Source organism: Vipera ursinii, assembly GCF_947247035.1.
Source record: "Vipera ursinii genome assembly, chromosome: 7".
Classification (NCBI taxonomy): domain Eukaryota; kingdom Metazoa; phylum Chordata; class Lepidosauria; order Squamata; family Viperidae; genus Vipera; species Vipera ursinii.
Window position 1 is genome coordinate 34144346 of NC_139521.1, and position 27759 is coordinate 34172104.

Sequence of the window (27759 nt, forward strand, 5' to 3'; positions counted from 1 at the left end):
AGTTTTCCCTGTAGTCTCCGAAGTTGTTTGAAGAGGGAGCTAACGGGAAATTTCAAAGAGTAACTTTAACGCTTTTATTTTGGCGGGGGACAGACGAGCGGAGAGGGAAATTGCTGTTGCATATTTTTTTGACTCGGGATTTTATCTTTCTTTTGCACCACCGCAAGTCCTTATTTAAAGATCGGAAGTTTTTGCCCTTCCCTTTTTAAAAAGAGATTGTACGGCTGCACGAGAAGGCGCAGGCGCTCAATTTATACCTGGCTGTTACAGTCTCCCCGAGGTAAGAGGAATAGCGAGCTTGATGAAATGTGGGAAAAATAAGGAATTGTTCCTACTCTTAAGAGCTTTGTGACCACAATTTCCAGCAGGCCCGCACCCCGTGGCCTTTGCTTCTTCAGCAGGGAGAGCCCTGCCTTCTTTGGCAGTGGGCTGAAATATCTTTTATTTTAAGGGATTGAGGTTTAAGGGATTGGTAGCACCTTTCGAAAGAAAACCCCAGACTATTAAAAAGGTAAATGGGGAGGGAACTTAAGATAAAGAAAACAGCGTTTTTCAAACTTGCGAGTCCAATTTTGAAAAACTGCTATAAAGTGAACTAGTGCCATTAAATCAGTATTTAGTGCCAAGAATAGTTACCTATGCATAATTTGGAAGCGGTTCGGTGCAGGGTTTAAGTGAGGGCTGAGATTGGATCTATAATGCTGGGCTCCCTCTGGAAGTTGGGCCGTGTCTGTTTCCAAGGTCCATTGGATACTTTTCTGATAAGATTGTACTTCATTTTGCTACTGAAAGAAAACAAGTATCTATTTGTTCACTGGTTGTGTCAAGCTCGCCACGTCATGTGACGTTTCACGATGTATCGCAACTTTCCCCCCATTGCCGGAGCTGGGGTGGGTGCGGTTTTGGCATGATGCATGGGCCGGCAGTTTGACACCCCTGCATATCACATATGCATCAGACATTTATTAGTTTCATGGGTTTATTGAAACTTTGGCAACCCACACTTTTAACCCTTATTCAGCTGACAGCAGACTGTTCTCATCTGCCTCGAAAGCAGATTGAGGTTAAAAGAGTCAAGATGGCGGCCACTGCTGTGTGATTGAAGTATGTGCCCTTCATATATGTGCCAATATCACAAGCACGGATGAAGGGATTGGGTGGTCTTCACCTTTTTATTTTTGTAATTTGTAAGCTGCTTTGATTTGGGCTTAGGTTACTAATACATCAAGATACTATTGGTAGTGAACCTTGACTTAAGATGCATAAATCAGATTTGTATGCCTTGATAAACAGGTAGCATTTTTTTTCTTCTTCTTTCACAGTCTGCTTACTAATGTAATAGTGAAAGGAAAATTTGCTTTTTAAAGAAAAGGCCACCTCTCTCAATAGGTGTGGAAGGTATGACAGGGATAATACTGTAATTTATAATGTGCCTGAAAATAGAGGCTGTCTTGTTGAACAATAGGTTATGTTGAACTTGGCCAGGGACCAAAGAAAAATGGAGTGGAACACTTAATTTCTAGCATTCTATAGCCAGAAGGGCATTCAATTTGCTAGGAATTCTGGGATTTCTAATTCCAACCAATCAGGAGAAACCTGGGTTAGGAATAGAAGAAATAGGGCATCTCTCTTCCAGTTCACATTAGACTTATTTAAATGAATATCTAATTACCTTTTGGGATAAGTTCCCTTGAAAATGTTGCTCTCATTGGAATAGCTAATATTTTGCAACTTTTTGCAGCTCTCTTAATCCTTTTGGAGTGCTATTTTCTGGTGTTTTATTGCCCTTGTCAGAAACTGTGCGCTTCATTTGCATACAAGTCATCCCCAGGGAAAATGGCACTGGACAGAATCCAGGTACTACTGATAATTAAGAGCACTGAAAGGTAGGAATAGAAGGTGGCAAGAGTATATGCTAGGGTAGCCCAGAACAAAATCCTACAAGCCAACCTCCAGAGCTTTACCACAGATGTTGTTGTTGTTAGTTGCGAAGTCGTGTCTGACCCATCGCAACCCCATGGACAACGTTCCTCCAGGCCTTCCTGTCCTCCACTATCTTCTGGAGTCCATTTAGGATCATGCCTACTGCTTCAGTGACTCCATCCAGTCACCTCATTCTCTGTCGTCCCCTTCTTCTCTTGCCCTCAATCTTTCCCAGCATTAGGCTCTTCTCCAGTGAATCATTCCTTCTCATTAGGTAGTCAAAGTATTTGAGTTTTAGCTTCAGGATCTGGCCTTCTAAAGAGCAGTCAGGGTTGATCTTCTTTAGGACTGACCGGTTTGATCGCCTTGCAGTCCAAGAGACTCACAGGAGTCTTCTCCAGCACCATAGTTCAAACACTTCAATTCTTTGGCACTCAGCCTTTCTTCTGGTCCAACTTTCACTGCCATACATTGCAACTGGGAAGACCATAGCCTTGACTATACGCACTTTTGTTGGCAGGGTGATGTCTCTGCTTTTTAGGGTGCTGTCTAGATTTTCCATTGCTTTCCTCCCCAGGAGCAAGCGTCTTTTAATTTCTTGGCTGCAGTCCCCATCTGCAGTGATCTTGGAGCCCAGGAAAATAAAATCTGTCACTACCTCCATTTTTTACCCATCTATTTGCCAGGAATTGAGAGGGCCGGATGCCTTGATCTTGGTTTTCTTAATGTTTACTTTCAACCCAACATTTGCACTCTCCTTCTTCATTCGTAACAAGAGGCTCTTTAGTTCCTCTTCACTTTCTGCCATTAGAGTGGTATCATCTGCATATTTTAGGTTGTTCATATTTCTCCCAGCAATTTTAATTCCAACTTTTGATTCATCTAGCCCTGCCTTTCTCATGATGTGCTCTGCATATAAGTTAAACAGACAGGGTGACAGTATACAGCCTTGCCGGACTCCTTTCCCGATTTTGAAGCAATCAGTGGTTCTGTGTCCTGTTCTCACTGTTGCTTCTTGACCTGCATATAGGTTTCTCAGGAGACAAATAAGATGGTCTGGTACTCCCATCTCTTTAAGAACTTGCCACAGTTTGTTGTGATCCACACAATCAAGGGCTTTAGCATAGTCAATGAAGCAGAAGTAGATGTTTTTCTGGAGCTCCCTAGCTTTCTCCATGATCCAGCGTATGTTGACAATTTGATCTCTGGTTCCTCTACCTCTTCGAATATCTGCCTGGTAGTTCTCGATCCATATACTGCTGGAGTCTAGCTTGTAGGATTTTAAGCATAACTTTACTAGCATGTGAAATGAGTGCAATGGTGTGATAGTTTGAACATTCTTTGGCACTGCCTTTTTTGGAATTGGAATGTAAACTGATCTTTTCCAATCCTTGGCCACTGTTGAGTTTTCCAAATTGAGTGTAGCACTTTTACTGCATTGTCTTTTAAGATTTTGAATAGCTCAGCTGGAATACTGTCACCTCAACTAGCTTTGTTGTTGCTCATCTTTCCTAAGGCCCACTTCACTTCACATTCTAGGATGTCTGGCTCAAGGCCAGTGACCACCTCATCGTGGTTATCTGAGATGTTAAACTCATTCTTGTACAGTTCTTCTGTGAAATTTTGCCACTTCTTCTTAATCTCTTCTGCCTGTGTTAGGTCCCTGCCATTTTGGTCCTTTATCATGCCCATTTTTGCATGAAACGTTCCCTTCGTCTTTCCAATTTTCTTGAAGAGATCTCTAGTCCTCCCTATTCTATTGTTTTCTTCTATTTCTTTGCACTGTTCATTTAAGAAGGCACTCTTATCTCTTCTAGCCATTCTCTGTAATTCTGCACTCAATTGGGCGTATCTTTCTTTTTCTCCCTTGCCTTTCACTTCCCTCCTGTCCTCAGCTATTTGCAAAGCTTCCTCAGACAGCCATTTTGCTTTCTTGCATTTCTTTTTCTTTGGGATGGTGTTAGTTGCTACTTCTTGTACAATGTTACGAACCTCCGTCCATAGTTTTTCAGGCACTCTGTCTATCAGATCTAATTCCTTAAATCTATTTGTTACCTCTACTGTATATTTGTCAGGGATATGATTTAGTTCATACCGGAGTGGCCTAGTGTTTTTCCCTACTTTCTTCAGTTTAAGCCTAAATTTTGCAATGAGAAGCTCATAGTCTGAGCCACAGTCAGCTCCTGGTCTTGTTTTTACTGACTGTATAGAGCTTCTCCATCTTTGGCTGCAGAGCACATAGTCAGTCTGATTTCTGTGTTGACCATCTGGTGATGTCCATGTGTAGAGCCATCTCTTGAGTTGTTGGAAAAGAGTGTTTGCTATGACCATCGTATTCTCTTGACAAAATTCTATCAGCCTGTGCCCTGCTTCATTTTGTACTCCAAGGCCAAACTTGCCTGTTATTCTGGTTATCTTTTGGCTTCCTACTTTAGCATTCCAAACCCCCATGATGATAAGGACATCATTTTTTGGTGTTAGTTCTATAAGGTGTTGTAGGGCTTCACAGAACCAGTCAATTTCATCCTCTTCAGCACTGGTGGTTGGGGCATAGATTTGGACTACTGTGATATTGAATGGTTTGCCTTGGATTCGAACTGAGATCATTCTGTCATTTTGGGGATTATATCCCAGTATTGCTTTTCCTACTCTTTTATTGAGTATGAAGGCTACTCCATTTCTTCTGAGGGATTCTTGCCCGCAGTAGTATACCTGATGGTCATCTGAATTAAATTCACCCATTCCTGTCCATTTTAGTTCGCTGATTCCTAAGATGTCAATGTTCAGTCTTGTTATCTCTTGTTTGACCACGTCCAGCTTTCCTTGATTCATGGATCTTACATTCCAGGTTCCTATGGAGAAAAAAAATCTTTACAGCACCGGACTTTCCTTTTACCACCAGACACAACCACAGTTGAATGTCCTTTCGGCTTTGGCCCAGTCACTTCATTCTTTCTGGTGCTACTAGTACTAGCCCTCTGCTCTTCCCCAGTAGCATATTGGACGCCTTCCGACCTGAGGGGCTCATCTTCCAGCGTCATATCTTTTTTCATTTTGGTATTGTCCATGGGGTTTTCATGGCAAAGATACTGGAGTGGGTTGCCATTTCCTTCTCCAGTAGATCACATTTTGTCAGAACTCTTTGCTATGACCTGTCCGTCTTGGGTGGCCCTGCACGGCATAGCTCATAGCTTCATTGAATTACGCAAGCCCCTTTACCACGACAAGGCAGTAATCCATGAAGGGGTCACCACAGATAAGAATAGCCATTTAGGCTGCGAGATAACTAAACTGTTTATGTAGGAATATTCAAAGAAAACAATGTAAGGAGGAAATATTTAAATTTATAAGCAGGACCTATATATAAGAGAACACTGGAGCTTCTGGTGAAACAAAGAGAGGAACTTAAAACAAATGTCAAACAATTCAAACGACTTTTTATATAGGTTTTTTCCCCCTTTTATTTTCAGAATTGAGCAGAGCTCTTCCGTGCACTTGCCACCTGTGAGAAAACAGGATGTGCTTGTCCCTGCTTATACCTGATCCTCAGAGCAATCAAATTAATCATAGGTCTATCGTAGCAGATGGCCTAGCTTGAAACATTTTTCAGAATGCTTCTATTTTCATTCTATTTCTCCCCACTTCTGCCTTAGCACTGCAGTTATCATTGAAAAGAGTTTCTGCCTTAGCACTCTTAAGGCTTAAACCATTTTATATCCATCCTTTATAATGAAATGTACTAATAAAAGGACAAAAGAAAAATGTTTGTTCCTTCTGATTTAGAGGAGCTTGATGAGTGAAAGATTTGCTCTTAGGTCTCTACACAAAAGTAGCTTTTCAGCTAATTTGCAGAAGTACAGTTTTATAATATAACCTCCAATCTGGGAGTCCAAATCCTCCACTTTCTCTAGCTTCCTGTAGCATTTTCGCTTTGATTCGTGGTTTTTCCCCTTGCCAAATAAATTTCAATATTATTGTATTCAGTTCATCAAAGTAAGCTTTTTCTAGTTTTACCAGAATCATTTGGAATAAGAAAAGTATTTTTGGTAGGATGCTCATTTTGACTGTGGCTGTCCTCCCCAGCATTGACAGTTGAAGGTTTTTCCACTTTTCTAAGTCCAGTTTTATTTGTTTTAACAATTTTATATGATTATCTTCTTTCATTGTTATACATCTTGCTGTTAAGTAGATTCCCAAATACTTAACTTTTTTGACTATTTGGAGGTTTGGTTTTTTTTGCAAGTTGAGTTTTCTGTTTTTCTGTTAAGTACTTTGTCAAGACTTTAGTGTCAGGCTTGCTACTTCACCATAGTTTTCTATTGTCTCCAGCAATTTCATGCTTGTTTCAAGAGGTTCTTCCAATATGAAATTGCAAATGCTTGCAATTTATATTTTTCATCCTTTATCTCCAGTCCTTTAATTTCAATATCTTGTCTAATATTTTTATTCAGTACTTCCAATGTTAATATAAATAACAATGGAGATAAAGGACATCCCTGTCTTGTACCCTTTTTGATATTAAAGTTTTCTGTATAGTCTCCATTTACAATTATTCTAGCAGTCTGTTTGTCGTAAATTGCATGAATTGCATTCACAAAGTTTTTCCCAAAGTCCATTTCAGCAAGTTGCTGGAACATAAATTGTCAGTTTACATTATCAAATGCTTTTTGTGCATCAAGGAATATTAATGCCATCTGTTTCCCTGGATGGACTTCATAGTACTCTAAAACATCAAGGATCGTTCTTAGGTTATTTTTTATCTGTCTTTTAGGCAAAAAGCTTTTTTGGTCTGTATGTATAAATTCAATCAGAAATTTCTTAATTCTTTCTGCCATTATCGAAGCAAAGATTTTATAGTCTACATTTAGTAATGAAATTGGTCTATAGTTTTTTATATGTGCCAAGTCTGTGTCTTCTTTGGGTATTAAAGTGATATTGGCTTCAGTCCATGACTTTCATGTTTTAGCTTCCAGGAGAATTTCATTGCAGAGTTCTTTCAAAGTCGGACTTCACACATCTTGTAATGAAATGTAAAATTCTGCAGGTAGCCCAGCTGGCCCCAGAGTCTTATCCCTTTTTTTGCCTTTTTATAGGTTCTATAATCTCCATCATTGATATTGATCCATTTAAAATATTTTGAATGTTCTCTGAAATTTTTGGTAAGTCTGCTTTTTTAAAATACTACTGTATTTTTTCCTTAGGAATTTCCTCTGCCTTACAAAGTGTCTCATAGTAATCTTTAATATATTTTTTCATTACCTCATTTAACCAATGTATTAACAACAAAAATTTTGGGCTCAATTGAGGTTGTAAGTCAAGGACTACCTGTAGTGTGATTTATAAGAGTGGAGATGAAGCTGTGGGGAACACCTGGTTGGAAAGCCTTTGTCTCTGGCACATCCTGGGTTCCTGCATTCTTGTCACTGGGATCTGGGGCATTGCATGATAGTCAGGAGCTGCTATTAAAGTTGTAAGTTTGCATATTCCTTCACAGAAATGGATTTTGATCAGGATCTTCTTCTTCTTCTTCTTCTTCTTCTTCTTCTTCTTCTTCTTCTTCTTCTTCTTCTTCTTCTTCTTCTTCTTCTCCTTCTCCTCCTCCTCCTCCTCCTCCTCCTCCTCCTCCTCCTCCTCCTCCTTCTCCTTCTCCTTCTCCTTCTCCTTCTCCTTCTCCTTCTCCTTCTCCTTCTCCTTCCCCTTCCCCTTCCCCTTCCCCTTCCTCTTCCTCTTCCTCTTCCTCTTCCTCTTCCTCTTCCTCTTCTTCCTCTTCCTCTTCCCCCCTTCTCCTCCTCCTCCTAGAAAATAAACCCAAGAAATATAGTACCAAGAAAGAAATTTAAAGAAAGTTATTAGAATAATGGCATAGTAACAACTCTTAAATAAAAAAAACCATGTTACTGAAAATGCAAAGGCTTTTAATCTGTATAAATTAAAATATAGCAATCTCAAAACTGACATTTTTGATATTAGCTGTGCTGTGCCATACTTATTGGAAAGTTAAACTGAAAAGAGATGATAGTCTCCTGACTGTTGAAAAGAGTTAGCAGCTTTGTTCTAGCTAGAAGCAGATGTTGGCCTCTGGAGACTACAAAGGTTGTTGGAAATTGAGTTAATTATTTTTATTTGGGGAAGGGGAAAGTGAATAGATTAATTTTTGAGGAGGAGGGACTATTATCCAGTGCTTTTTGATCTAGAAACTGAAAAGCTACTTACACTTTTATTATAAAATATAGTATTTTTATAGTAACCAGACTAGAAACCTTGAGATTGTAAATTCTAGTCCTGCCTTAGGCATAATACCACTTGAGTGATCTTGTGTCACTCTCATCTCTTATTTATTTATTTGTATCTTGCCTTTATTATTTTTACAAATAACTCAAGATGGCGAACGTATCAAACATCCTTCCTCCTCCTATTCCCCTCCCCACAATAACAAAAACCCTGTGGGGTGCATTGGACTATAAATCATTGGCCCAAAGTCACTCAGCTGACTTTCATGGCTAAGGCTAGTCTCGAACTCACAGGCTCCAATTTTCTAGCCTAGTTCCTTAACTACTAGATCAAATTGGCGTTCTTACATCTAAGAAGGAATCAACAAACATCTTATGTAGGCAGTTGCCAGGAGTCCTGAATGACTTGAAGATTTTTTAAAAATTTATATTTAAATGAACATTATTTGCAGAAAAAGAAATGCTGACCCTTTGCTGGAATTTTGTGCTGAATATTTTGTGCTGAATATTTTGTCTATATTTTTCAGCTGAGATCTAGAAGCTCTACAAGGTTCATGGCACATTGCTATAATGTCCTGCATAGATTAGTAAAATAAAGCTAATATTATAAAATGTTTCAAATCCTGTAACCATAAACAGGAATATTGTCTGTTTGTTCTGTCATTCATTCTTCCTCCAACTTCTCTTGGGTATTTGATTTACTTGATAGCTTTTTGCTTTTCACCAAATGAATTGCTTGCAAGTACAGCGTTCCGTGCGCCTTTGGCATCTAGTCATGCCGGCCACATGACCACGGAGACGTCCTCAGACAAGCGCTGGCTCTTTGGCTTTGAAACGGAGATGAGCACCGGCCCCTAGAGTTGGAAACGACTAGCACACATGTGCGGGGGAACCTTTACCTTTACCTTTACATTCAAATTAATAAATTGTGGTTTGTATTAGTATTTTGAAGTAGCATCATTGTATAGATCATGATTTAATGGTCTTTATTCCTGATTTCTGAGCTTGTCAAATGTAGACTGAGGTGACAAATATAAAAATATGTTTTTCCCATTTAATTTAAATTTAATTTATCTTTTGTGTTTATTAAAGTAAAAAAATGGAGGAAAACATTCCTAGTCAGATATTTTGCTTGTGTCATCTTTCGTGTTTTCATTTTTCCTTGGAAGTAAGTGGGAACAGGATAAAGTCTATTGCAAGAGGAAAGTCAGCTGAGGACCTTACAGTATCTTATAGTTATTGATTACTGATTGATTGATACAGCTACTGAGCTCTATTTTCATTAATCTGGAGATGTTTGGCAGTGTCAAAGTTGCATGACATTTGCTTTTAAAGTGATTGAAAAGGTAAAATAGCAGGGCTCTTTTGACTGCCTATTGCCCCAAATCATTTCTAATATACCAATGTTCTGTTTTCTCCACAGTTTAAAGTTTTAATATTTTTGAATTTGCTGTTAAAACAACATCACATAGGTTGATTATTCTTTTCATATAAAGTAATGTAGCCCCAATACATGTGCAGACTCTGGGAACAGAGATAAATAGGAATATTGGAATTATATTTTCTGATCCAAATTTTTTTGGAAACCCCACATTTATCAGTACATTGCATTTACCTCCTCCTTGCATTAAACTGAGTGAGAATATTTACAGTGGAATTGAAATTTTGTTGTACAGGTAATCCTCAATTTACGACCTCAACTGAGCCCCAAATTACTCTTGCTTAGCAAATTTGTTAAGTGAATTTTGACCGATTTTTGACCTTCCTTGCCACAGTTAAGTGAATCACTGCAACTGTTACGTTAATAACACAGTTGTTAAGGGCAGGGCTTTTCAACCTTTTCACCCATTGTACCATTTTTAGGATATGGCAACATCTGAGTACCACCAGTCGCCTAGCAAGGTGTCAAAAACTTGATGACCAAAAAAAGAAAAAAAGAAAAAAGTGATGAAGTACAGGTAGTCCTCGACTTACAACAGTTCATTTAGTGACTGTTTGAAGTTACAATGGCACTGAAAAAAGTGCCCCCCAAGCCACTGCCGAGCAAGACACCTGCCTGCCCGCCCGGCGGCACTCTTCCTCCTGTCCAAGGTTTTCATTGTTGTGAACATTTCTGTTGAGGATTGGCAGTGGGGGCGTAGGGGGTTGTTTGGTTTTTATTCCCCACCCCTCTGCTAGGTGGTTGCAGCAAGTTTTGGTTACTTCACATGACCCTGGGACACTGTGACCATCATAAATATGAATCAGTTGCCAAGCATCTGAATGTAAATCACAAGACCCTGGAGATGCTGCAACATTCCAGCTGATCGGTGCTTCTTCTGGGCTCAGCAGAAGCGCCAGGATCAGTGCTGAGCTCCAGCTGGAACCTGGCGCTGATCCTGACACTTCCACTGAGCCCTGACAGCCCCGAAGAAGCACTGATCCTGGTGCTTCCACTGAGCCCTGACAGCCCCGAAGAAGCACTGATCTTGGTGCTTCCACTGAGCCCTGATAGCCCTGCAGGTCCACCCATCTCTCGTTCAGGCTTGTGGTTCAGCTCATTCCTCTTCCCCGCTACTTTTCTAGGATGGTCGCATACCACCTGCCAGGTGCCAATGTATCACAGGTGGTACCCGTACCACTGGTTGAAAAGCCCTGGTTAAGGGAATCTGGCTTCCCCATTGACTTTGTTTGACAGAAGGTCACAAAAGGTGATCACATAATCCTGGGACACTTGCTTAACAGTAATTAGGACTATAATTTCTATTGGTAAGCGAAGTAGCCATAGGGGCAGTATTACATGACTGTGCCACTTAGCAATGGCAATATTTGTAATCTCCAGTTGCTGTTATTAAGTGAGGACCACGCAGGTTGCTAATGACTTCCAACTTCTTGCCACCTTCCCTGTTGACTTATGCTTGTGCAAAACTGGCAGGGAAGGCTGCAAATTGCAAACACTGCGGCAGTAAAAAAAAAAATCTAGGCCAGTTACTGACTGCTCAGATCATGATCATGTGACTGCTGGGACCCTGTGACAACCGAAACTTTGAGGACTGGTCATAACTACCATTGTTCATTGATATAGTTAGTTTGAATAGTTGCTGAAGAATTGTGGTTGCTAACCAAGGACTTTCTGTAGTTGGATTTGATAGATAAAGAAGAGTGGACTTTTGCAAATTACACTGTATCAAAACACTAGAACTATTGGTTGATTACATGCCATTAAGTCAGTGTTTACTCTTCGCAACCACACAGGTAGAATTTCTCCAGGATGATCTGTCCCTAATTTGATCCTTCAGGACTTCTGATGTAGGTTGTTTATAAAAATGGGAAAGTACAAATGCTGATATAGAACAGAAATGAGTAGTATCTGGTCTATGGCCAGGAATGAATGTTGAAAGAAGTGAAAGTGTCTGTGTATAAGAGCTTGCATTGGCTCTCTTTATTATATGGAAGTGAGAGTTGGATATTTTAGAAGAAGCATTAAGTCAGTAGAATGCACGAGGAATGGATTACTTAAGACGTGTGTATGGCTAAATAAGAGATGACAAAGTTTAGAATAAACTGGACAGCCCAGTCCACTTTGGGTCATCATTTCAGAGCTATTTCCTTACCTAAACAAAGAAACAGAATGACCAAGGACAGGTAAAAAAAAGTTGTGGGAGTCAGAGGGACTTCTGACTTCCTGCTGGTTTCCCCACTGAGTTTCCTGGTGGGAATCTGGCATCAAAAATGGCAGAAATTCCCTCCCTTTGTAGTAGGCAGCTAAGTGACTGCTGATGGGTGGGGAAAGGAGTGAAGGAAGGCAAAGCTAGCTGGGGAACTGTCGTGGAATATTGAAAATTAAGATCACATGACTACAGCAAAAGCATACCAGTAGCACTGAAGTAGCCACAATTTGCCCAAATTTCATGGGTCCCAAGTTGTGGATCACATTCTGTAAATTAGCCCATCCGAGTTATCCTGGTTCAAAAATGCTTGCTCTATGATGCAGCATTTTGCCAGGTTAAAGGTCATGACAAGAGTTTTAGTGAAAGACAGAGGCACATTGAATACAAAATTAGGTATGAAACAAGCATACTGAGGTGGTTTGATCATGAAGGCATGATGTTGGAATTGCAGGGAAAATATGTGAAGGAAAAGTGAACAGGTTGAGAAAAGGAAGAATGAAAAAAAATTATAATTGGATAAGATTCATGTGAACCTGAAGAAGAGAAAGGATAAAACTTGAACCAAAAGCTGTATGAAGAAAGAAGCAAATACAGTATTTATGCATAGAAAAGTATGGGAAGACTTAGTAAATTACAGCTAGGAAATTAGCTGTAATTTCCTTACTCCATGCTTTATTTCTTGGGTTACTGCTTACTCCAAAAGAGAATTGTGTCTGTCTGTTTATCTATCTTTGTCTACACAGTGCATTCAGAGAGGAAACATTCGTTTTAAATGATTACTTTTTCCTTTCAGGAAAATGAGGAGGCTTTTGAGGTGCTGGACATGCTTGCCTTTCATCCTTTGCATTATTCCAACTAATTGTGGATCGACTCAGGATATCTGTAAAATCACAGATAAAATAGCAGACTGTACTCATTTAAAACTGTCTCAAATTCCCTCCAATCTCCCAACTGACATAACAGCCTTGGATATTTCACATAACCAGCTGAAAACACTGCCACCTAAAAACCTTACAAAGTACAATCAGCTCATTTATTTAAATGTGGGATTCAATTCCATCTCTAAACTAGAGATGCACTTGTGCCTCAGTTTACCTTGGTTAGAGGTGCTGAGGCTGGAGCACAATCAGCTGCGTACATTACGTGGAGAAGTTTTTACTTCTTGTACCAGTCTGAGGGAGCTTAATTTGGGATTCAACTTTCTGAATGCAAAAAATGATCCTTTCAAAAATCTGAAGGTAAGTCCAAGCTTTGATCTGCCATTTTGTAAGTTCATTTGATTGAAGGTTCTACAACTTTAAGGTTAGCGTGACGTGACCATATGTGAATATGATTTGACTGAGTTATACTAGCATTGTCTCCCTAAATAATAATTCTTTTGACTGATATTGATTCTCCAGCTTTTTTGATGGAGCTGTTTCCTGGAAGAAGAAAAGATCTCTTTAACAGAAAGGGTTTAATGCCTTCTGTAATGCCTTCTCTAATTTTTTGCTATTTAGTGATAGAAGAGTTTATGTTTATTGTTCTCAAATGTCTCCTTTTATCCATTGTTTTCTTGTCCCGTGCTTCTTGTTATTTCAAATCGTGCATGACTGGCATATAGATATGCTGCCTGTTCTGAGTCAGAATTAGAATTGTGTACATAAATGAAGATAAACATACTTGTATGGGATGTGTAAGTATTGAATATGACATTCCTTTGTGTTTATACTGCAAAGTATATAATATGGATTCCTGTCATATAGCATGCTAATTTCTGCAGAGTTGCTTCTCTGGAATTCTGTACTTGCTATCTAAATTGAAGCAGATTGGAAACTGATGCTTTTCTGCTTCCAGCTGTCATTCTGGAAACCACTTTCTAGCATTCTTACTCTATCAGGATTCTAATTCTAAATAAAGGACTTAAAAGGGCTCCCCCCCCCCCGATTTTGGTGATTTAGTTGTTCACAAATTCAGTCATAGTCCTTGTAGAACAACTGAGCAGAAATACAGTGAACATTAATGATGCAATCAAAAAACAAGGTAGCATTGCTAAAATGGTAGAATGAAATAAGTTCTCTTACAATAAACCTGTGAGATTGTTGCTGGTTGAACTCTCTTCCAGCCTCATATCAGCTTTTTTCAATCCAGTATCTACCAGGTTTGCTGGGTCTGCAGTTCACAATTCCAAAACACCTGAATGTTTCAACTAATTTATGGTCATCTTAGATTTTGTTTTCCTTGACAACGTATTAGGCATTCCACAAACTTAGTCATTTCATGAAAAAGTAGTAAACCAATAAGAAGATATAAGTGCAGTTTACACCAAAGGTTCACAGCAAAGGAAAGGGATTCTAAGGTAACACTGGCTGTTGCCAAGGAAAGGGGTTCTGTATACAATTATTTTAAGCATGTAATTGTCATACTCAAACATAGGCTTCTTAAACTTCTCACTATGCAGGGCTTTCCAGAGGGTTATTTTGAAGAGTTGGTTTACCATACCAGTATAGCAAGTGAGATTTAGATGCTGAGAAAAGATGTAATCACAATGACACATAGGATCATTATAAAAATAATATTGTTAACAAGAAAATAAGCTGGGTATGTGTAAAAATACACAAACATACATGCTGCTGAGAGTCTGGATTTCAATAGGGTAGAAATGTGGAAAACTAGATAGATAGATAGATAGATAGATAGATAGATAGATAGATAGATAGATAGATAGATAGATAGACAGATAGATACAGAAAGAAAGACAGGCAGGCAGACAGAAACAAATAGAAAGTTTGAAGAGATCCACATTCTCTGGAAAATCTCTAATGAAAATGGGTGTGGGCCAACAGTCAGCTGTTCTGTTGTAGGAGATGCCCATAATGCAATCTCTACTGAAGTCCTCTCAATTTCTTAAAATCAAAGACAACTCACCAAATAATCATATGTTGAAGACCACAGGATCAGTTTTATTATTATTTGATTTATTTGATTTGATTTAGATGGCCTACTTAGTAAAGCAATTCCTGGTGGCAGGCACAATGAGAACATCAGCATAACACCAAGTAATAGAAATAATTAAAAACACACAATAACAGCAGAAATGCAAAGAATGACAACCAAGGTTAAACCCAACAAACAAGTTTGATTTATAATGACTTAAATTTCGTAATTTTTCAAACTTTGTATAGGTAGGAAGAGAGAAAGATAATGAATTAATGCTTCTCAGTTTTCTAGTAATTTGGAAATATATTTTGGACTGTAATTATCAGACTCTCTAGGTCCTGGCTATTTCATATGAGAGTTGCAGTCCAAAAATGAAGTCACCAAGCTGTCTATTCTTGCTCTTATGTAGTGTTTCTTTATTTTCCCTAGATGTATATGTAGAATTTAGGGTTTTGTATTGGTGGAAGAGCGTGAGGATATGCCAAATTAATGTTTTCATTTAAATATCAGATTTGCTATAACTGTAAGAAATTATTTAATTTGTTCTAGTTAGTGTTGCACATGATTTAATTAGTGCTGTACAGAGCTTTAAAGTTTTTTTTACAAAATGCCATAGAGCATATGGATGATACTACTTAAAGCAGCTTGCTTTTTCCCCAAGAGTGTGCTTTTGGCTTCTAAATTTGGTTTAAGGTTTTCTGAAAAGAGCTGTATGGTTTAAGGTTTTCTGAAAAGAGCTGGCTGTGCTGATGTATCAGATCCAAAGCACTGCACAGCCATAGTTTTAATTAGAAAGCCTAATATTGAATAAAATACTTGCAACTCATGAGATGAATGTAAAATAGATAATTTGCTTTCTTTATTTTCTTTTTCTCTTTGCTAGAATTTGACATTCTTGGATGTCTCTCATAATTTCCTAAGATCTACAGAATTAGGGTCTCAGCAGCAATTAGGGAATCTACAAGAGCTTGTGATGTCTCAAAACCAAATTACAGAATTAAAGAAAGAAGATCTATACTTTCTTCGTAACTCTTCATTAAAAAGATTGGACCTTTCATCAAACCCCATAAAAAAGGTAAATGAAAACATCATGCCTAGGGTCTTGGTGGCTTGAAAGAATATGGATGAAAGTTACTTAGGAATAAACAACATCATCCCTCTCTCTCTGCCTCTGTCTCTCTCTCTGTGTGTGTAGAAGTCAGAGGTCAGAATTATTGGCCATGATGGTATTCTTGAATGTACACTAGATATGGAGAAGAAACAGGAAAAGTCAAACTGATAGCTACAATTTATGATTTGTTGTTTTGTCTCTCAAAATTTCTCTGGAAAGGTTTATTCTAGGAAAATGCAGTGACTCAGACAATGACCTGTGTGAAATTAAGCACAGGAAACCTATCCGAAAGGAACAACTACCATATAAAGAAGCTATCTCTAACTGACTTTTAGAGACTCTGGAATGGAATTCCTTTTAACCTCTCCAGTGGAGCTAGCAGCTCCACTGCCTGCAGCTCTTCTTGATAGCAACTTCTGGACCCTGAAATTGTTCTTTTTAAATTAAAAATGGCCTGGGTTTTATAAGGTTAAATGAAATCTCACATTCTTTGTATGAGACTCCATATGCATTGTGCTACTTAAAAATAATTTTGTTTTTTATTTTTTAAAATAAAAAACACATGGCACATGGCTCCATCCATAGCCTTAATTGCATTACAACCTGAGTTAGGTGTTGTCTAATTTGGACCTCAGGTTTCTGTGAAAATTGGAGAGAGAACAATTTTTAATTCTTTATCAAATTTAGAAACTGCCCACCACCCTCACAGAGGGACTGGGTGGTGTACAAATAAAATATAAAAACATAAAAACTGTATATAAAATTTAAATATGAGGCAAACATAGTTAAAGTTCAACATTAAAAGTCAATTAAAAGACTTGGCAAGGACCTTCTGGGCACTAACGAGCTCCACGGCTTTGTGGTCCTCTATGAGCCCCCTGTGGGATGGCAGAGCCAGGTTCTTAGATATTTTGAAAGGCCAAGAGAGTAGGGGCCCATCTTGCATCTGAAGGGGGGAGGATGTTCCAAAGGGTGGGAGCAATGGCAGAGGAGGATCTCTTCCTGGAACCTCCAGGAAGGTTAAGTGACAGGGTCTGCAACATACCTTCCCTGCCTAATCAGGTGGGGTGGACTGAAGTAATAGGCTGAGTCATTTCTGTAGGTAAACTGGTCTCATACCATGAACACTTTACATTGGACTGGAGCAAGCTGGCATCCAATGCAGTTGGCACAATAGAGGGGTTACATGCACTGTTCTTTGGGATCCCAAGATTGGTCACAAGGCAATATATACCAGCGAAGCTTCTGTCTACTTTTCAAGGGTGGCTCCATCTAGAGTTCATTGCAATAGTCCAAGCGGGAGATGACCAGGGCATGAGTGACCAGGGACGTTGACTCCCGTTCCAGGAAGGGGCGTAACTGGTGCACAATGCAAAGTTGAGCAAAGATCCTCCTAGTTACAACTGCCACCTGCTCTTTGAGTAGGAACCATGAGCCTAGGAGGATTCTCAAATTATGCACTAGGAGAGTTGGCTCAAAATTTTGGGTTAGTGATGGTGGGAAGACTCAACATTTTTGTAGCTCAGTGTTTCTGTCATGTTTTAATTTTAAAAATTTTTAATTATTATTTCTAGTTTCAACCAGGCTGCTTCCATGCTATTGAAAACATATATGGTCTTGATCTGAACAACATTCCATTGGGACATGATGGCACAGAGAAACTTTGTTTGGAATTATCTGGCACAAAAATACAGAACCTTTCATTGAGCAAAGTGCAACTTTCACGGATTTCCAATTTGACCTTTAGTGGAATGAGTAAAACAAACCTTACCATTTTAAACCTATCAAATAATTATTTGTCTGTTATTGAAAATAACTCATTTATATATTTTTCAAATTTAGAAGAACTAAATCTAATGAATAACAATATTACAAAACTTTTTTCTCATTCTCTTTATGGGCTTCACAATTTGAACTATTTGAACTTGGAAAACTCAGATGTCAGAATAATTGATTCGGCTTTCCAGTGGCTAACTCACTTGAATTACCTTATTATGGATGGTAATAGATTTCTAGAGATTACTCCTCATACATTTAAAGGTTTAGAAAATTTGAAAAACTTGAGTTTATGTCAGTGCAACATAAATTCAATAACAAATATGACATTTGCTTCACTTGCAAATTCTTCCCTGCAGTTTCTCAATCTTACAAAAACTGGAATCATTTCCATCAAGTCCAAAGCTTTTTCTTGGTTAAGGCAACTAAAAATGCTTGATTTAGGTTTAAATTATATTAAGCAGAATCTTACAGGTCAGGAATTTCAAGGTCTTAGTAATATTGAGACTCTGTATCTTTCATATAACTATCAGTTGAATTTGACGAGTGAGTCATTCACTCTTATTCCAAGCCTTCGAAAGCTGAGAATGAGAAAGGTACGTTGCAGTAATCTTGCAATCACCCCCTCACCTTTTCGTAAATTAAAGAATTTGACAATCCTGGATATGGGTAACAACAATATTGCTAACATAAAGGATGATATATTTGATGGACTGCATCAGCTTGAAATTCTTGACTTGCAGCACAATAATCTGGCTCAACTTTGGAAACACACCAACCCAGATGGTCCTGTTCTCTTTCTCAAAGATCTTCACAACCTTCGTCTATTGGATTTAGAATCAAATGGCTTTGATGAGATTCCACACAAGGCTTTCCATGGCTTATCTTTATTGAGAAGCTTGAATTTAGATTCCAATCTCTTAAATCTGCTTCCCAGTTCTGTTTTCGATGATCTGACATCTCTGAGTTTTCTCTTCCTCCAGAAGAATATGATCACAGCTATTGATGAAAAAATATTTGGTGCTGTTTTCAAACATCTAAAAGTATTAAACATGGCTTCAAATCCATTTGACTGTACTTGTGACAGTATAGCTTGGTTTGTTAGTTGGCTCAATAGCAACAAAACATATATCTCAAATTTAAACAATTATCAATGCAACACTCCACCCAAATATCACTCTACTCCAGTAGGACAGTTTGATACTTCTATATGTGATAATGTCCCCTTTAAGCTAATATACATTTTGTGCACTACTTCTGTATTATTCCTCATCTTTGTAGCATTGCTTGTTCACTTTGAAGGATGGAGAATTAAATTTATGTATACTGTGGCTATAAACAGAGTATTAGGCCTCAAAGAAATAGATAGACCACAACAGCAATTTGAATATGATGCCTACATCATTCATGCCAAGAAGGACATGAACTGGGTATATAAGAACTTTATTACCCTTGAAGAAAATAATCAGCCAGCCATTCGATTTTGTTTAGAGGAACGAGATTTTGAAGCTGGAATATCTGAATTTGAAGCCATCATCAATAGCATACAGAGAAGTAGAAAAATCATATTTATTGTAACTAAACATCTCTTAAAAGATCCCTGGTGTAAAAGGTAAGTTGAAAATATTTAAATAATTGCCATTCTATTTGGGTTTTTAGGACATGTATTTAATTTTAAAGTTGTGCCTGTGAATTGCCAGGATTTCCAGCTAAGGAATCCTATTTTCTTATCTTTAAAGGAAGGTGGTGGGAATCCTTCAAGTTAATCATGTATTCTACATATTACTGTGGAAACATTGAGATTTTAGATTGTACCAGTTAAACAGCACATATTTACTTTTCGTGTCACAGATCTTGTTCACAAAATACTACATTGTGCTTTCAAATAATAGAGCTGATTTTGTTAAATTTCAAGACTGCTCTATTGTATTTAAGAGAATTTAAGTTTAACAAGGCAAAAAGTATATGAAATGCATTATAAGATATATTATTTATTACATCTAGTGCTTAATTACAGTATGAGTGACACAGCTATTTGAGTAGGAATGTTATCATAAATTAACAGTCCTGGATAAATTCTTGCAAATGGGAATATTTACGGGAGTATACGCAGTGGCTCAGTGCAGTGGCGTAGCGTGGGGGGTGCAGGGGGGGCCGGCCGCACCGGGTGCAACATCTGGGGGGGCGCATTAGATGCATTTTACTTTAATTACATCAGTATTTTCATAACAAACAATACAGGTGCTTAGGGGGTAAGGGTTTCTTTAACTAATCTAGTGGAAGAGACTCGAGTGCTAAAATCCACGGGTTAGGGGGCGCAAATTACTTGCCTTGCCCCGGGTGCTGACAACCCACGCTACGCCACTGGCTCAGTGGGTTGGGATGCTGAGCTTCTCGATCAGGTCGGCAGTTTGGTGGGTCGAATCCCGAGTGCCGCGTAACAGAGTGAGTGCCTGTTACTCGTTCCAGCTTCTGCCAACCTAGCAGTTCGAAAGCAGGTAAAAATGCAAGTAGAAAAATAGGGACCACTACGGTGGGAAGGTAACAGCTTTCTGTGCGCCTTTGGCGTCTAGTCATGCCGGCCACATGACCACGGAGACGTCCTCGGACAAGCGCTGGCTCTTCAGCTTTGAAACGGAGATGAGCACTGGCCCCTAGAGTTGGAAATGACTAGCACGCATGTGCGGGGGAACCTTTACCTTTACCTAAACTTTGTCTAGTAAAGAACTTTCTTTCCAATCCTTTGCACCCAGGTCCTGAAATTTAATTTGGGAAAGGAGCTGTTTTCAGGCTTTATCAAAGCTTTGGCAGGGGCTAGAATTGCAAATCTAAGATCATCAGTGAGAAACATACAACTTGTGTCACTTAAAGAAAAGTTTAGTTTAGTTTAGTTTTATTGAATTTTTATACCGTCCTTCTCCCGAAGGACTCAGGGCGGTGAACAGGGCATATAAATAAAAAATACAAAAGTTAAAAAGGATTAAATTATTGCCCGAATTAAAACAATCAAAGTATAAAAAACATTAAAACCCTAAAATTCCCCCATCAGGCCAGGCCAGCTTGTTCGAATAGATGGGTCTTTAACCCGCGCCGGAAGGAGTGAAGATCCGGTGCCATCCGGAGCTCAACCGGCAGTTGGTTCCATAAAGCCAGGGCACCCACAGAGAAGGCCCTCCCCCTGGGGGCCACCAGCCGGCATTCTCTGACCGGAGGCACCCTGAGGAGGCCCTCTCTGTGGGAACGCACAGGGCGGAGGGGAGTCGACGCCGGCAGCAGGTGGTCCCTGAGGTATTCCGGACCCATGCCATGTAAGGACTTAAAAACCATCACCAAGACCTTGAACCTCACCCGGAAGACAACTGGTAACCAATGCAGCTCGCGGAGCAAAGGTGTAACATGGGAGTACCGGGAAACTCCCAAGACAACTCTCGCGGCTGCATTCTGTACCAGTGCTCTCAGTACCTGTAAAAGTGCTCTCAGTACCTTGTTTTCTAGTGGAAATAACATACATAATATTTCAAGTTGGCAGGGAAATCTGTCTGGTTCACTTCTGTATGTGAGATTCACAAATTTGTAATTTTTAAATCTTTATAAGTAAATTAGAACATGTTTTTGTATTAAAATCTACATTTTCACAACTTTCGTGATAAAGTTCACAACTCAACAGTGTGCACATGAAGCATATATTAATGAACTATAATCCAATGCACTCCATACAAGGGAAGAACTATTTAAAATGAATTCTAGGAAAAATGCATAGAAAAATGATCATAGATTTCTATCACTTGTACCTTTTCAATCAGAATTATGCAAAACTCCCATCCTCATTCCCCATGTTGTATTGCTATCTTTCCCTTTATATAAAAGGCACAAGAACTAAATTCTCCCAGTTACCAGGCATACAGTGTATTCAGAAAGTACTCAGACCCTTCACTTTTGTCCATTTTGTTATGTTGCTCCCTGATTCTACAGTTGTTGAAATTCATTTTTTTCCTCATGAATCTACAATCAGTACCCCATAATGAAAAAGTGAAAACAGAATTTTGGAAATGTCTGTAAATTTATTAAAAAGAAAAAAACTGAAATATCCCATTGGCATAAGTATTCAGACCCTTCACTCAGTACTTTGTTGAAGCACTTCTGGCAGAAATTACAGCCTTGAGTCTTTTGGGTATGTCACGACAAGCTTTGCACACCTAGGGGATTGGGGGATTTTTTGTCGTTCTTCCCTACAAATTCTCTCAAGCTCGGTCAGGTTGGATGGTAACCGTTGGTGGACAGCCATTTTCAGGTTCCTCCAGAGATGTTCAATAAGGTTCAAGTCAGGGTTCTGGCTTGGCTAGCTTAGGACATTCACAGAGTTGTTTCTAAGTGTTGTCTTGGCTGGGTGCTTAGGATTGTTGCCTTGTTGGAAAGTAAACCTTTGATTCAGTCTGAGGTCCTGACTGCTGTGGAACAGATTTTCATTGAGGATATCCCTGTAGTTTGCTCCATTCAGCTTTCCCTCAACCTGACCAGTCCCGTCTCTGCTGCTGAAAAACCCACATGACATGATGCTGCGACCACCATGCTTCACTGTTGGGATGATAGTGGGCAAGTGATGAGTGATGCCTGGTTTCCTCCAGACATAATGTTTATAATTGAGGCCAAACAGTTTAATCTTGGTTTCATCAGACCAAAGAATCTTGTTCTTCTCAGTCTAAGGGTCCTTCAGGTGCTTTTTTGCAAACTCCAGTGGGCTTTCATGTGTTTTGTACTGAGGAGAGGTGTCTCTCTAGCCACTCTGCCATAAAGCAAAGATTGGCGGAGGGCTGCAGTGATAGTTGTCCTTCTAGAACTTTGTGCTATCTCCACACAGGATCTCTGGAGCTCAGTCAGAGTGACTAACGGGTTCTTGGTCACTTTTCTTACTAAGGTGCTTCTCCCCAGATTGCTCAGTTTGACCGGGTGACCAGCTCTTGGAAGAGTCCTAGTTGTGCCAAACTTCTTCCATTTGAGAATTATGGAGGCCACTGTGCTCTTAGGAACCTTGAGTGCAGCAGAAATTTTACTGTAGCCTTCCCCAGATCTGTGCCTTGCAATAATCCTCTCTCTGAGCAGTGCAGGCAGTTCCTTTGACCCCATAGCTTTTATTCTCCTACAGTATGCATTGTCAGCTGTGAGGCCTTCTATAGAGAATTGTGTGCCCTTCCAAATCACGTCCAATCAATTTAATTTACCACAGGTCAACTCCAATCAAGGTGTAAAAACATGTCAGGAACAATCAAGAGAAATGGAGGCACCATAGCTAAATTTCAAGTGTTGTTGCAAATGGTCTGAATACTTGTGCCAATGTGCTATTTCAGTCTTTTCTTTTTAATAAATTTATAGACATTTCTAAAATTCTGCTTTAAACTTTGTCATTATGGGGTACTGAGTGTAGATTAATGAGAAAAAAATGAATTTCAACAACTGTAGAATCAGGCTGCAGCATAACAAAAGTGAAGGGGGTCTGAATACTTTCTGAATGCAGTGTAGATACAGCCTTCACACAATAGTAGATGTCACATAAGTCCAAAATTGAACCATATCCATATTTAATGTTCCTTCAGTGTCTATACCTGCACTCTTATCATTTTTCAGTATTCTTAACAGCATTTACATTATTCTTTTCATTACTTTCCCCCTGGATATTGAGAAGGATAATTTAGTTTGAATATTTTTTGCACTAAACAGACAATTGGACTTTTTTTTTAAAAAAATCCCATTTATACCCCGCCCTTCTCCGAAGACTCAGGGCGGCTTACAATTTAAGCACAATTCAATGTGCTTAGCAATAGCCTTCATTCTATGTATATGCCTGCTTATTAGGGCTTCCCCCCCAAGTGGTATTATTACAAAGTCAGCTTATTGCCCCCAACAATCTGGGTCCTCATTTTACCTACCTTGGAAGGATGGAAGGCTGAGTCAACCTTGAGCCTGGTGGGACTCGAACCTGCACTAATTGCAGGCAGCTGGTGTTACTTAAGGAGGCATTAGCCCACTGCTCCACCAAGGCTCTTACTTCTTAGTGGCTTAAGAAGTTCCTTCGAATTCTGGGATTCTATGACACTAAATGACTTAAGTCTCTCAAATGTATTACTGATTCTAAATGATTCAAGAGTTAATGAATCATAAAGTTACATGTCTCTGAAACTTATAAGTAAGTCTACTAAGCCAAAACATGTCTTTTTTTTCTTCAGGTTCAAAGTGTACCATGCTATACAGCAAGCTATTGAACAAAGTCGGGATTCTATTATACTCATTTTTCGACATGATATTCCTGATTACAAGTTAAAGAATGCACTTTGTTTACGAAGAGCAATGTTCAAATCTCATTGTGTCTTGGAGTGGCCTGTGCAGAAAGAACGTCTGAATGCCTTTTACCAGCAGTTGAAATCAGCACTTCAATCTAGTAGTAGGATAATATGATTTGTTTTAAGAAAAATATTGTATGCATTTCTAGGTAATTCATTCAGTGGTTAAAATACCACACTAAAAATATGATATTGGGGGGAAAAAGTCAATGCAAAACCATTCTTCCAGGATTTTTTTTCTTCTGTCCAAAATAAGAGAGTCCTGTATCCAAACATACAAAACAAATGAGTAACATTCAGGAATGTCAAATGTTTGCTACAAGAGAAGACAGTGAAAGTATTTGGAGGTGAGACCAAAACATAGGGTTATGTACTAAACAAAAATGTATTTGATTTTAAATCAAAAAACTAATCTCTCTCCTTCTCTTCCACATGGCTCATGTTAAAACTTGATTATCAATCTTTCTAGCAATTTCCTCTCGCTGCTTACCCACAGCTGCCTAACTCCTCTCTCTTCACCTATATGCCAATCTTTGCCTTAGCCATACCTGGGCACCATCTTTCCCACTGGTCTTCACATGACCTTCCTTTTCTTATTCTCTAGCCACAGTGGGAGGCTGCCATCTTGCCATCTTTTCTGACTGCTCAAAACTAGCTGGCCTATACACAGCAGTTTATGCATAGAACAATTTGCATATTACCAGTACTTTGGTCTCTCTCCACTTTCTTACCCAGAAATAGGAGCTGCAAAGTAAGTTAACTTCTTGTCTTTGCTGCATAATCTTACTGGAAAAAAGAAATGTAACAAGAGTAGCATCCTAATATCTGCTGCACTAGAAAAGAGGGCTTGGTGAAAATACAATTGATACAGCAGTGTCTAGGGTTAACCAGTTTAATGGTATGATAATACTTGCCAGTAGTAGGCTTCCTGTTCCTGTTCTTCAGCGAAACAGCTGGAAGATTCGGAATGCCGAATCCTCTGGCTGAAATTTATTTTTGTTGGGGACCCTAAGGGGCCATAATCCACCCTGAAGGGGTGGAATGAAGGAAGGAAATCCCAGGGACTTAGGAGAGATGGTGGTCTCTCCGAACGGTCCAGGAGAAGCCTCCCAGAAACCAACGGAAGAAAAGGCTGGCTAACTCCATGTCCAGTCATAGCTGAAACAACGGAAGCCATAAGCTGTTAAACTAAGCGGATCTTAAACAGCATGTTTGAATCTGGGTAAGATTATTGATTTTCTCTATCCTACCTATTTTCCTGAAGAAGAAAGTCCCCCAAAAAAGAGATCTCTGAAGAAGGAAAAGGGGAGGGGGACTCTGCTCCCTCCCTTATAGTAGCTGTGAAACTTACCCTTTAGAGAAAGAAAAAAGACTAAAGACATGAAAAATGAGCAAATGCTGACGTCTGCTGGTGGATGAGGATTTTTTTCTCTGAACCTCAAAGCTTTTAGAAAATGCAGCTATGTAAATAAAGTGGAAATAACAAAGCTGAAGCAATGAATACTTTACAAAAGGAAACATATGATAAGCAACAACAATTTCAAAGGACAATGATTTTAAACTACATAGAAATCCAGAATAATTTTGAGAGCATGAATCAACTCATTTCCAACTTAATTTCACTCCAAGAAAGTTCCCAGGAAAATACAGTAGAGATGACTGAACAAAATTCTGAGGATAGAGACTTAAAGAAGGAACCTTATAAAATGATCACTTCGCAAAAGGAAGCATATGATAAGTTGGAAAAATTTCAAAGGACAATGACCTTACACTACAAGGAAATGCAGAATAACTTTGAGAGCATGAATCAACTTATTTTCAACTTAATTTCACTTCAAGAACTTTCTCAGGAAAATACAGCAGAGATGACTAAATATAATTTTGAGATAGAGACTTGAAGATGGAACTATATAAAAAACTATGATTTAATTCAAATGGGAAATATTTCATCACGTCTAAGCAACTTTGAAGATAAGGAAAAGAATGAGAAAAAATTTCTTATAGGGAAACAAATGAAGCAGCAAAACATATTGATTAAGAAAGGCAACAACCAGAGAAAAAAGATTAAAATGAAAATTCAGGAAAAAGAAGATGATTATCAGAAAGAATATTTTAAAAAGAAACATTTCTTTGAATATGGCTGAAGAAATTTGTGAAATATACTACTCTTAGAGCAGACATGTCAGACTCAAGGCCCGGGGGCCGGATCCGGCCCGTGAAGTGGTTTCATGTGGCCCGTGAAGCCATCCTGGAAACAGTGAGGGAATGGCCCCCACTGACTTGGCCCTGGCCCAGAGACCCTCCTTCTGCCAGAGACCCTCAGATCTGTCCCACTCCTGCCCAGGCCCCCATAGGCACCCTTGATGCGAATGATGTAGAGCTGGCCATGCCCACCCAGTAGGCCATATGCACTCTAGCCACGCCCACCCAGGCCATACCCACCCGGCCCCCTGAGGGCAACTGCAATGCTGATGTGGCCCTCAATGAAATTGAGTTTGACACCCCTGTCTTAGAGGGATAATTTTTTTTCCTTAACAAATGTAATGTGTTTTTTTTATTCTTCTGAAAAAAGTTGAAATGATTTAAACAAAAGTAAATGTTTTAATTATTTAAATGTGACGATTAGAAAAGCATAAAAATGTGTTTTGAATGAGAGTTAAAGGATTAGATGATTAGAACTATTGAATGGAATGCTCAAAGTTCAGACAGATTAAATACATTCTTAGCTATGGTCAAAAAGAAGAAAAAATGAGGGAATAAATATATATTAAATTAGGAGGGATATATATATTTAAGTTGTATGTTATTTTCTGTATCTCAGTGCTCTTGTCTTTTTTCTTGTTTCTCTTTGTACTTTTTTTTACTTATTAAGAAATATAAAAGCATGAGAGGGTTTATATGGAAAAAACAGAATTAAATCCACCAATATAAATATAGTTAAATGTTGAAAAGATTGTTACTTGTAAGAATATTTAGAATTTGGAGGGAGAAATAAACTGAAATAAACACGGTAACAGGATTTATGATAAGGCAACTAAAATGACAAATAGGATTATTTAAACTATATACTTAACTGTTGTTAATTAAAATAATGAGAATTGTCTTAATCTAATGTTTTGCAAAGAAAGATACTTTGGGGAAAGGGGAAATCAAATGAAATTAGAAATTGTTAAGGATTGTCTTATAAATGTTATCCAGACAACATTCTGTTTATAAATTACTGAATGTTTTATGTTATGTTAAAAAATTCTAATATTTATATATATATATATAAATACTTGAAAATATTCCTTGCCTGAATTGTTCCAGCTGTGGAACAGCTGCTTTTGAGTAGCCAGAGCAACAAAAACATACATTTTAGATATTTTGGTCATTAAGATGGGTCTGTTTTGTTCCAGATATGGGTTGTTTCTCGTGAGGCAAGTAAATGGGAAAAAAAGATAAGTTTTCTAACTTATGCCAAATCTGACATTTTTCCAGACTTTCTACTGAAGGGAGAGAGTTTTAAAGTGACAATGGAATTTCTCTATGAAACCCAATATTAATCTTCGGTGGTACAGTGACCTGATGTATTATCAGTAGTTGAATGAATGAACCTTTATTGTCAAAGTACAACCATGTATACACTGAGATTGGCTGAGCCTCCCTTCGTGCCCCCACCCCCAACTTACAGTGACACAAACCCTCCATCTTATTACACCATGTGAGCTAATTGCACAACACACCGGCTTCGCAAGTAAATCATGCATAAAGTTTATAAAAATTATTTCCCATTCAAAAGCCTAACAGCCCATGGATAAAAGTTGTTCTTCAGC

At 38.7% G+C, this 27759-nt stretch overlaps 1 protein-coding gene across 3 annotated transcripts; it reads left to right on the plus strand.

Annotated features, from left to right (window-relative positions):
* TLR3 (toll like receptor 3) lies at nucleotides 1–27138 on the plus strand. Of its 3 annotated transcripts, XM_083367400.1 has the most exons (6): nucleotides 1–280; nucleotides 7017–7082; nucleotides 12597–13041; nucleotides 15606–15797; nucleotides 17408–19221; nucleotides 23831–27138. In XM_083367400.1, the coding sequence occupies exons 3-6, from the start codon at nucleotides 12601–12603 to the stop codon at nucleotides 24057–24059; spliced, it is 2676 nt and encodes an 891-aa protein (XP_083223526.1). In that variant the 5' UTR covers nucleotides 1–280; nucleotides 7017–7082; nucleotides 12597–12600; the 3' UTR covers nucleotides 24060–27138. The 3 variants fall into 3 exon arrangements, with proteins under 3 accessions (XP_083223526.1, XP_083223525.1, XP_083223527.1); XM_083367399.1 differs by lacking the exon at nucleotides 7017–7082; XM_083367401.1 differs by lacking the exons at nucleotides 7017–7082; nucleotides 12597–13041.
* Nucleotides 27139–27759: the final 621 nt, after the last annotated feature.